Source organism: Sciurus carolinensis, chromosome 17 (genome assembly GCF_902686445.1).
Source record: "Sciurus carolinensis chromosome 17, mSciCar1.2, whole genome shotgun sequence".
Classification (NCBI taxonomy): Eukaryota; Metazoa; Chordata; class Mammalia; order Rodentia; family Sciuridae; genus Sciurus; species Sciurus carolinensis.
In genome coordinates, this window is record NC_062229.1 from 13461072 (window position 1) to 13472960 (window position 11889).

At 48.1% G+C, this 11889-nt stretch overlaps 1 protein-coding gene across 1 annotated transcript; it reads right to left on the reverse strand.

Moving 5' to 3' along the window:
* Nucleotides 1-2: 2 nt before the first annotated feature.
* Nucleotides 3-6706, reverse strand: Icam3 (intercellular adhesion molecule 3). The gene is made up of 7 exons (XM_047530911.1): nt 6359-6706; nt 5475-5753; nt 1804-2109; nt 1221-1508; nt 668-922; nt 304-552; nt 3-217 (listed from the first exon to the last, which is right to left on the reverse strand). Exons 1-7 carry the CDS (start codon nt 6543-6545, stop codon nt 3-5), a joined length of 1779 nt encoding a protein of 592 aa, XP_047386867.1. The 5' UTR covers nt 6546-6706.
* Nucleotides 6707-11889: the final 5183 nt, after the last annotated feature.

The window sequence follows — 11889 nt, forward strand, 5'->3', positions numbered from 1 at the left end:
GCTCAGGACAGCTCTAACTCCACCGTCTGTTCCGGCTGCATAGGCTTGAGGGGAACCGAGGCGCTTGGTTGGTTCACCGAGGCGCTTGGTTGGTTCACGCGGTAGGTGCCACTTCGTTTCTGCATCCCGAAGATGTATATTAAGGACGCTATGACAGTCATCACGCCTAGAATCACTAACACCCCTATGAGGATGCTGATCGAGTGGGACTTCCGATCTGCGCAGAGAAGTTCGGAGTAAATATGCGTCTTCCTGCCCCTCCTGAGCTTGTCCCTCCGTCCCCACAACCCTTTTTTGGCTCACCCTGAACGTGCATCACCACAAGCAAGGTGTACATGCCCCTTGGGCTGACTGCTTGACAGTGATAAGTGCCATTGTGGTGTAACTTGACTAGGAATGGGGTCCCGATGGGGACCTCACGTCCGGATCCTTTATGCAGACACTGTAGCTGGGGTGCCGGGTTGCCTCGGGCCTCACACTGCAACACATGACTAGTCCTGTCTTTCCATGCCAATCGCTGAGGACATTTGGCCGGGTCAATCTTGGGACCATCTGTGAAACCACCATGTGATCAGACCCCAGAATTCCCGAGAGGCACAATGGAGCAAGGGAAAGTCAAGTGTACCCAAGACAGGTGAGGAATTAAAAGGTCTTAGTGACAACTCACACAGGACACGCAGCTGGACAGTCACGTTCCTGTGTAAGACCTCTCCGTCCACTTTGAGGGTAGCATTGCAAAAGAAGTAGCGCCCGTCGTCGCCCTCCGTGGCAGTTACCTGAAGCTGGACGGGTTCCCCGGGAGCCCGAGCCAGATGCCCGTCCAGCATGACCTGGACTCGGGCCCCAGCGGTGCAAGTCACATTCACTTTGGACCCCTCGGTGACGTTGGTCTCGCTCAGGTTCAGAATGGGCCCTAGGAAGGCTAAAAACAGGGCATGCCCAGGGGCTTATTGGCCACAATTCTCCCACGCTCTAACCCCGCCCTCCACCTCCCCTTCCTCGCAGGATTTCCAGGCCAGGAGTTTCCTGCCTGATTTGAGTGGAGATGCAGCCCACACTAACAACCCTAATTTGGCAGCTCAGGTCTCTCCTTTCCCTGCTTAATCTCCGCCCTCAGGTGCCTCACCCTGGAGTTGCTGGAGGTCCTCCTTTGTACTACCTCTGGAACTGTTTTTGGTCCCATCCCTTCTTTTTTTTTTTTTTTTCACATCCCTTCTTACTGAAGACAGTTAAGTTCGCCCGGGCCTCTCGACTTTCACTCCCCAGGGTCACATTGCAGACAATTTGCTGGTCACCCTCCTGGTCTGCTCGTGCTGTGACTGTAGCTGTGGCTCTGAGGGTGTTCCGGTGGATCATGACTGCAGGATTCAGCATCTGGTCCCCCAGCGCCAGTTGGACTTGGGCCTCAGAGGCTGGGAACAGCCCATCCAGAGTGCAGTCCACTGGCAACGTGGTGCCCACCTCCACAGACAGGGGAGCCACAAGGCGTGGGGCAACCATGGGCAGGGCTAGGGAGAAGGATAGGTGTGAACAGGAGGAGGCCTCACACAGCATCCCTCATCCCTGCACCCAGTGTCCTCCTCTTCATAACTTTTGACCTGGACCACTCCCTTCCCAAAACAACCCGCATAGCCATAGACCTTCCTTGTGGGACCTTCCCAGAAGATCCCCTAGCGTCAGGCCTTTCTTCTGGGGCCACCTTGTCAGTGGCCAAGGGTATGCCTTCCCAGAATTTCTCGAGGTCCAGAACACCCCCTACTCTGACTCAGGTCATTACCCACCTTCTGCAGCCCAATCTCTCACCAAAAGTTCGGAGCTGCTGGGGGGCCGAGGTGTTCTGGAACAGTCCCAGCCCTCGGAGCTGCAGGTCCAGTTCTGCTCTACATGTGAAATTGGCACCATAGTCACCTCTGCCCGCCAGCACCGTGGCAGTGACCTCCGCTGGCTCCCCTACTGCTGGTTGCCGACTCAGTTCCTCCTCCCCACGGAGCAGCGCCACAGTGAGCTGGGCCCGGGGTGCCCCGCCCCACACATGGCATTGCAGGGTGAGGTCCTCACCCACTGGCTGCCAGGGGGGAAGGAGCCCCAGCTCCACTCGCTCTGGGAACCCTGGCAGAAGAGGGGAGACAGATATTTGTCAGTCAATTAACCCTGCAACCCTTGCCCACTTAAGATAGGGTGTCCCTGCCCAGAACTGTGACCCTGAACCACTCTTTTTTTTGTTTTATTTTTGGTTTTGGTTCTCACTAATTTTTTTCCTGGTGCTGTGGATAGAACTCAGGGTCTGTGACATGCTAGGCAAGCACTGTGCCACTGAGCTACATCACCACCCTCCTGTTGACCTGTGTCAGTTTATCTAGCAAAACTTCAGAAGGCAGAAGAGAAATTTCCTTTCACCTCTGTAGCAGTCACTAAAAGTCAAGATTTTTTATTCCCAAGGACATCACAGCTAAAAAGGAAAAAAAAAAATGAGGAAGAAGACATTTTTTAACCACTTATGATACTCATATTAGTCATTAAAGTTCTGTTTATCTAGGTTTTTCCTTATACTTTCCACCTTCAACTTCAGCCACCTTCATGCACACATCAGCCTAGTGAAATCTTGAGTAGTCTTCCTTTTTATGGATGGGGAAACAACTCAGAGAGATGAGGTGATTTGCTCAGCAACATACAGCCAGAAAGTGACAGAGTCAGGTTAGAATACGGGTCTTCCAAACCACAGGTGTGCCTCCTGGATGTTGTACCTAGGGACTAACTAGGTCTTTCCCACTAGCTTCTGGCCTTGACTCCTGCCTTGGCCTCTCCAGAGGTTAGTTCTGTTTTCTCTAATTAGTCCCAGTCTCTCACAATTCACCTGCCATGCAGCAGCCTCTCAGGATGTTCTGGCATGAAGTCACTGGGAACACAATACCCCCAGGCTGGTCCTCTCCCAAATGTGGTTGCAGTGCCCCTCACAGGCACACCTACATAATCCTGAGCCTGCCAGGTGTGATGGCGCAGGCCTGTAATCCCAGAGACTCAGGAGGCTGAGGCAGGAGGATCAAGAGTTCAAAACCAGCCTCCGTGTTTAGTGAGGCCCTAAGCAACTCAATAAGACACTGTCTCTAAATAAAATACAAAAAAGGGCTGGGGATGTGGCTCAGTGGTCAAGTGCCCCTGGGGTCAGTCTCTGATACAAAAAGAAAAGAACAAATCCTGAGCCTCCTCTGTGGAGCAGGTCACTCTTGGCCTTGACAACCCAAACCTTGGTCTTGAGCTGTTAACACACTTCCATTGGCTACTAAGGAAGATATTTAACATCTTAATTTGTACCATTTCAATAAGTCTTCACCTTCACCTGGGCTACCACTGGGCAGAGACAGTGGCCTGCAGGTCAACACTTGACGCTACTACTTGAGATCTTGGGGTTGGCAGGGGAAACCCTGACATATAGCATGTAGCCAGTTTCTGTGGCGTGAATGCTCCCACTCTGACTGACGATGCCACTTAACATGATGAAGAGTTGGGAAGAGGTGGCTATCGCTTGCTCTCCTTGGCCAAAACAAATAGCAGTGGACAAAGACATCTCAGTGAGTACCCTCTGGAAGCTTCCAGAGGTGCACCTCTAGCCCCAGCTACTCAAGAGGCTGAGGCTGAGGCAGAAGAATTGCAAATTTTAGGTCAGCCTGGGAAACTTAGCAAGATCCTGTCTCAAATTCCCAGGTCATGGTCATGCTAAACTCAGACACAGACAGGGACATACAAAGACACATACATAGGCAAATAAACACAGATGTCAACATATGTACTTAACAATGTAGATACAAGGTTTCCGTGTAGCTCAGTGGTACAGCACATGCTTAGCATGTGAAGGGACCTGGATTCCATCCCCAGCATCTCAAAAAATAAAAGGCACAAATATTGACACATTGGCATACACTGACACACACACTGACATGTAGGTACATGAACATTCCAGTACATAGAAGGATACACACATAGAGATACTGGTGCACAGACATACACATTCACCGACAGCCAGGCACAGTGGTGCACACCTGTAAACCCAGTGACTTGGGAGACTGAGGCAGGAGGATCACAGGTTCAAGGCCAGCCTCATCAACTTAGAGAGGCTCTAAAAAACTAAGTGAGACTATCTCAAAACAAAAAATAAGGGCTGGGGATATAGCTCAGCTGGTAGAGTGTCTCGCAAGCACAAGGCCCTGGGTTCAATCCCTAGCACCACACACAAAAAAATAAATAAATAAAATAAAAAGGGCAGGGATGTGGCTCAGTGGTTAAGTGTCCCTGGGTTCAATCCCCAGTACCCTCTCCCCGAAAAACGAACATTCGCAGACACAAAAACACAGATGTTAACATACAGATGTAAGTGTACACTCACAGAGATAATGACACACACTTAGGTACACAAACACGTACATAGGCACTGGTGCACACACAGGCATGTACACAATCACACACATACAGTACACTTATCTATGCAGATTTGACAAATCAGTAGTCACATGAGTCATGGAACCTGCTATTTTCCTAGTTTATTCTAACCTTTGCCTTTTGTTGTTGTTTAGTTGGTTTTTTTGTTTTTTGCAGTACTAGGGATTGAACTCAGGACCTCGCAAGCATTCTACATTCTACCACTGAGCGCTTTATATTTTATTTGAGACAGGATCTTGCTAAGTTTCCCAGGCTGACCTAAAATTTGCGATCCTTCTGCCTCAGCCTCAGCCTGTTTAGTAGCTGGGGCTACAGAGGTGCACCGCCACACCTGGACTTTTTATTTTATTTTTATTTCTATTTCACTTTTTTTTTTTTTTTTTTTTTAATATTGGGGATTTAACCCAATATCTACCACTGAGCTACCACTATCTATCTGAGATACCAATATCTATCTCACTGCTCTACCACTGAGCTACACCCCCCAGACCTCTTTATTTTATTTTTAAATAGTGTTGGGGATTGAACCCAGGGGCAAGCACTCTAACAACTGAGTTATATCCCCAGCCCCTCTTTTTATTTTTTGAAACAGGGTCTCACCAAGTGACTCAGGCTGGCCTCAACCTTGCATTCCTCCTGCCTCAGGAGGATCCCTAGCTAGGATTAGAGCCCAACCTGGCTCTATTTTTTTTAAATGCTAAGCAACTCCGACTGATCCCTAAGAAACCAGTAAGGGGAGGGCGGGGCAGGGATTTGGGACCTGGAGTGTAGCTGGGTGAACGCTTGCCTGGCATGTCTGAGGCCCTGGGTTCCATCCCCAGCACGGGACAGGGTGCTTTCTGGGATCCGGGGAAATTGATCTGTACGCTGTGGTGTACAGTTGAGCTGCATTTCTCTGACTGCCTGCCTCTGTCTCTTTTGGACACAGGTCCAGGTCTGAGTCCTCCTTCATTCCTGCAAACTCAGGATCCCCATTGCTCAGAGCCATTGGCCATGTGCCCCCAGCACTGAACAAGGCCTGTCCCAGGCACACTACTCACGGTACACAGTGATGCCAGAGGAGCTTGTCATCTGGGAGCCATTACAGAACCCGGAGCAGATGATCCTGCTGTCACCAGTCACGTTCAGGAGGCGGAAGGCTGCCCAGCCCCTGTCTTCGCCTAAGGCTTCCTTTAATAGGGATGTTTCCAGGGTGATGAGCTCAGGGTGAGGGCACCTGGTGCTGCAGTTAACCAAGAGGGACCCACCGGCAGGAAGTACTGGGTTCTGGGGCTCCACCTGCAGAGGGAACTCCTGGCTCTGGCTCAAGCTCTGGGCACCTGCAAGATTAGGAGGAAGTTCTGTGGTTGTTGGGTACCCACAGCCCACCCAGCAGCAGGCCCCTTTCATGCCAGGATAACGGTCCCTCCTCTCGTGATGTTCCCAGTACAGTGAGGAAGGAAGGATCGATGAAGGATGTGGCCCTCCTCCTTGGGAGGAGGCCACAAGAGACTCTGACTTGGCTTATGGGGAGGTGAGTCAAGGAAGACTTCCTGTACAGTCGGTTTTGAGGCCTAAGTAGGAATTCTGGTAGAAGGAACCACACAGGCAAATGTTGGGGTGTAGACAAACCTGGGAGTTAATAGGAGGCCTCCAGCACTGAGAGAGAGGGGGATGGGAGGGAGAGAGTACAAATATGCGGCGGGGGTGGGGTGGGGTGGGCAAAGCATAAGTCACAAGTCACAAACAGGGACCCAACCACCACAAAGATGAGTCAAGGAGCTAGAAGTTTCTCCTGGGGAAGCTAGGGAGCCCCTTGTCAGATCTACATTTGGCTGAAGGGTTTCCAGGGGCGAGAGCTGCAGGATGTGGGATGCTTGACTTTCTCTGTTTCCCCAACCCCCGCCAGTCCCCTAACCCAGCCGCCCCACTTGACCAGCCTCACCTAGGGGCAACTGGCAGCAGACCAATAGCTGGAAGATGAACAGAGTCCGGCAGGCCCCCTGCAGCAGGCTGGAGGGCATCATGGTGGCCAGGCTGAGAGAGGAAGGTGCCTTTAGGAGGTGTCCCGCAGGGCACAAGGGAGGAGACGGAAGCCAGCAGTTAAGATTGCAGAAGTGCAGGGGCTGCATCTTGCCCCAGGCCTGGGGGCGGGGGGGTAGGGGGAGACTCTGGCCCCAGGGACCTAAGATGGGGGGCCCAAATGGGAACCAGCAATTGAGGAGTATACAACAGGGACAGGGCAGGACCCCGTTGCACTGCTGGCACCCAAATGAACCCACAGGAAATGCTGACAGAATAAGCGGCTGCTTTTGCTGTCAGTCCTAGAAGCCTTGAGGGTGGGGACTGAAGGGGGATGAGACACCTTCCGGCTGAACTTAGGTGCAGGGACAGGGTTCTGTCCCCAGAGAGGAAGTTAATAGGAGGCCTCTAGTATTGTCCTAGAAGCGATAAGTTAGCATTTCTTTTTCTTTTTTCTTTTCTTCTTCTTTCCTTCCTTCTTTTTTTTTTGAGCCCGGGTCTCACTATTGCCCAGACTACCTCCAATTCCTGGGCTCAAGCAGTCCTCCTGTCTCAGCCTCCTGAGTAGTTGGGACTACTACTACCATCCTGGCTGGTAATAAGGTGGGATTTCAAGGCAACATTTCAAGAGGTCACAAGGCGGGATTGCGAGGCCTAGTTTCAAGGGGTTTTTGTGAGATTGCAACATTCCTGGGGGCAAGTGAGAGATTTGGAGGCCATAGTGAGGGTGCCTTAGGAAGAGTGCAGCCACAAAAATGACTGAAGCCGACATTTATTGAACTTGTGTGCCAGGCCCTGTAGTGACCACTGAGTGACGCCTGTAGGACCTGTGCATTTGGAGATTTGGGGAGCCCCATTTCCTGCCGGCAGTCCTGAGGTGGGGTGTTTTGGGCACACCTGTGTCCTAAGCCATTGTCTCTTCAGGATGCTCCTTGCAGCTGGCTTGTGCCACCATTCTGTTCTTGCCTTTCTGCCCTCTCCAGGCAGCGGTCTCTTCACTCCAAAAGAAGGGTCTAGGGCTCTAGGATCTAGGCACTTCCCCTTCCCCCGTCCCATCTCTGGCCTCTGGTCAGCCTCCTGGGCCTTAGATCTGAGCTCCAGAGAGGGACCTTGTTGCAGGCCTTGATGCTGCCCTGCATTCACCCACTCTACCCATCCCTGGGCTCACCTGGAGCACCCAGGCAGAGCACTCCCCCACCAACCAGGTTGCCCCTCTGCTGCTCTCCCTCCCTGCCAAACAATGCATTTCTCACCCCAAGTTGAGAACTAAATCTGAAGCTAAAACTCAGATCAAAAGTATTTCATAGCTGGGCACAGTGGCACACACCCATATCCGAGACTCAGGCTGAGCTGGGAAGGTCACAAGTTTGAGGCCAGCCTCAGCAATTTAACAAGGCACTGTCTCACAATTTTAAAAAAGGGCTGGGGATGTAGCTCAGTGGTAAAGCATTCCTGGTTCAATTCCCAGGACTCCCCTCCGGAAAGTATTTTATAAATAATATATCTGATAAGGGATCAATATTCAGATTATAAAGAATTTATACAATTCAACAACAAAAAATAACCCTGTTCAAAAATGGGCAAGAGATTCAAACAGACATTTCTCCAAAGATGTACTTTTGGTCAGTAAGCACAGGAAAAGGTGCTCAACATCACTAGGCATTCAGGAAATGCAAATCAAAACCCAGTGTAGACTGGACAGGCTACAGTCGCATGTGGTCCCCACTGTGGGGAAGCCAGTGCAGGAGGATTCCTTGAGCCCAGGAGTTTGGGGTCAGCACTGAGACACCCCATATCAAAAACAAAACAAAAGAAGACCCACAAGGAGACACCATTTCCTGCTCACTAGGATGCTATTACTAAAACAAACAAGGAGAAAATGATAAATGCTGGTGAAGACGGGAAATGGGGAGGCTCGTACTTCGTTGGCAGAATGTAACATGACCTTGCTGCTGTGGAAAACAGTTTGGCAGATCCTCAGAAAAGCTGAACATAGATTTACGGCATGACCCAGCCATTCTACTTCTAGGTATGTATACCTTAAGGAACTGAAAGCAGGGACTCTGATCTTTGTAAACCCATGTTCAAAGTGGCATTAGCAACAGTAACCAAAAGATGATAGCAACTCCAGCATCCATCAGTGGGTGAATGCATAAACACTGAAATGTTCCATACAAGGAGATACTATGTAGCCCTAAAAAGGAAGGTAATTCTGACAAAGGCTACAATACAAACTTTTTTCTTTTTTTCTTTTTTCCTTTCCCATTACTGGGGATGGAACCCAGGGGCACTCTACCACAGAGCAATATACCCAGCCTTTTTAATTTTTTTCTTTTGAGACAGGGTCTCACTAAATCGCCCACATTGACCTCAAATTAGCAATTCTCCTGCCTCAGTCTCCTGAGCCACTGGGATTACAGCTGTGCACTATTATGCCTGGCTTACATGGATAAATGTTGAGGACATTATATGCTAAGTGAAATAGGCCAGTCACAAAGGACACACGTTGGATGGTGACTCAGTGGTAGAGCAATTGCCTAGCACTTGTGAGGCACTGGGTTTGAGCCCCAGCACCACATAAGAAACTAAATAAACAAAATAAAGGTATTGTGTCCATCTACAATTTAAAATATTTTTTAAAAGGACACATATCATGTGCTTCCACTTATTTGAGGTACCTCCCATAGGCAAATTCATAGAGATAGTAGAATAGAAGCTACCAGCAGCTCAGGTTTGGGGAAGTTAGTGTTCAATGGATACAGTTTGGAAAGATGAAAGAGTTCTAGAAATTATAATGGTACGGATTACACAATATTGCGAATGTATTTAATGCCACTGAACTGTACATTTAAAAATGGTTAAAATGGGGCTGGGCTTGTGACTCAGTGAGAGCACTTGCTTAGCATGTGAGGCACTGGGTTCGATCCTCAGCACCACATAAAAATAATAAAGGTATTGTGTCCATCTACAACTAAAAAAAAAAAAAAATTAAATGTTTAAAACAGGAAAATGTATTATATTTATTTTCACACCAAAGTAAAGGATATTTACCTTTTTTTCATATCTAAAATATGAGATGGATGGATGGATAGGCAAATTAATTGTTAGGTGAACTGATCTAGCATTATAAAGCAAACATGGCCCATATTCACTGTAGAATTTAGGGTGTTCACTATACAATTCTTCCAACATTTTTGCATGTCTGAAATTTTAAAAAATAAAATGTTGGAAAATAAAAACTGCATCACTGCAGAACTAGAGGTGCAACTCTGCGGTAGAGGCCTTGCGGAGTATGTGTGAGGCCCTGGGTTTCATCACTAGCACCACAAAAAGACAAAACAACAACAAAACCCCCACATCCCTGCCAGGCACAGTCTGGCAAATTAGGGAGACCCTCTCAAACTTAAAAAATACCAGGGAGGAGCTAGGGATGTGGCTCAGTGGTAAAGAGCCCCTGGGTTCAATCCCCAGTACCAATCAGGGTTCAGTCCCTGAAGGATGTGGGCAGCTGCTCCTGTCACTTAAACAAGGACAAGCAGATCTGTGCTTCCTGCTGAGAACACAATGCCACCAGAGAAAGAATCTTGGGGTTGGGGGGAAGCACACAGTTTACAGTTCATAAGTTCAGGGGAAAGAGGAATGTGTTAAACTACCACAAAGATGACATCATACTAGTAAAATCTGTTGGACAACAAACCTGGTTTCAACAACAAATATGTTGCAAGGGGGAAGAAAAGAGAGAAAGCAGAACCCAGAGACTCAGAGACTTTAAGGAAACTGTCCGTCCTCAACTAAATGCAATTGTGGATCTCATTTGGATTTGAACAAACTATAAACAGACAAAACACCAATATTTAAGAACCAATTGGGGAAATCCAAACCTTAACATGCTATGTATGCGATGATATTGAGGAATTTGAGTTTTTTCTGTGTGATACTGGCAGTGTGATCACTGTTTGCAGTTATCTTTTTGAGATACATTTTGAAGTTTTTACAGATGGAATGATATAATGTGCAGGATTTGTTTCAGAATTATTCGGTGTTAGCCAGGCACAGGGTGCACACCTGTAGTCCCATTGGCTCAAGAGGCCGAAGCAGGAGGATTGCAAGTTCCAGGCCAGTCTCAACAACTTAGCGAGACCCTGTCTCAAAATAAAAATAAAAAGAACTGGGGATGTAGCTCAGTGGTAAAGTGCCCTTGGGTTCAATCCCAGTACCTGCCCCCACCCAGGTACTGGGAGTGGGGATGGGGGTAGATTCAACTCCAGACTGGGGGACTGGGAGTGTAGCTCGGTGGTAGAGCACAAACTTGGCATGTGTAGAGCCCTGGGTTCCATCCCCAGCACCAAAACTAAATAAACAAGACTGAGCCTATAGTTCCTGTTCCTTTGTAGGTTGAGGCAGGAGGATTTCTGGAGCCCAGGAGTTTGAGACCAGCCTGAACAACATAGCAAGACCCTGCCTCAAACAAAAAACACAAGACTGGCCCCTTCCGATACTGTCTGGTGATTAAGGTGTAGACTTGTTACAGTGTTCCTTCTAGTTTGGAATATGTTTTAAATTGTCCATAATAAAAGGTTTTAAAAATAACTTAGACACTTGCACATAAAAACTTGCACATGGATGTTTATAACAGCTTTATTCATAACTGCCAGAGCTTAGAAGCAAACAGGATGTCCTTCAGTAGCTGAATGGATAAACTGGAATATATTCAGATGATGCAATATTATTCAATGTTAAAAAAGCAGGGGGCTGGAGTTATGGCTCAGTGGTAGAACACTTGCCTAGCAGGTGTGAGGCACTGGGTTGGATCCTCAGTACCACATAAAAATAAATAAAGGTACTGTGTCCATCTATAACTAAAAAAAAAAAAAAAAAAAAAAAAAAAAAAAAAAAGTAAAGAGAAAAGAAAAAAAGAAAAGGAGCTCTTGGCTGGGAAGGGTGGAGCACTTGTGTAGTCTATGCAAGGAGCTGGGTTCTACCTTCAGCATTGCCAAAGAACCAAACCAAACCCCAAAAATAAGCTCTCAAGTCACAGAAAGACATGGAGGAAACAAATTCATTTTGTGAAGGGTAAGAAGCCAATCTCAGAGGGCTACATACTGTATGATTCCAACTTAATGACATTCTGGAAGAGTCAACATTATGGAGACAGTAAAGAGATCAGTCCTGGAAGGAGTGGGATAAATAGGTGGACCACAGGATTTCTAAGGCAGCAAAAAGACTTTGGATGACCCCCACATGTGTTATTACACATTTGTCCAAATCCGTAGACTGTGCAATCTCAAAAATGAACCTAACGTGAACCCTCACTTGGACTCCAGGTGATGGTAATATGTCAATGCTGGTTCATTGATTCTAATAAATGTACCACTCCAGGGTGCCATATGGATAATGAGGGAGGCTGTGGCCAGGGAGGGCAGAGGTATGTGGGAACCTTGTACTTTACACTCT

Excerpts from the sequence above, each read along its gene's own strand:
- Icam3 (XM_047530911.1), bottom strand. The coding sequence starts at position 6,545 with ATGCAGCCCCTGCACTTCTGCAATCTTAACTGCTGGCTTCCGTCTCCT. Across the intron at positions 5,754-6,358 it reads CTGCTGCCAGTTGCCCCTAG|GTGCCCAGAGCTTGAGCCAG; the intron begins GTGAGGCTGGTC and ends CTAATCTTGCAG. Across the intron at positions 218-303 it reads TGTGGTGATGCACGTTCAGG|ATCGGAAGTCCCACTCGATC; the intron begins GTGAGCCAAAAA and ends TTCTCTGCGCAG.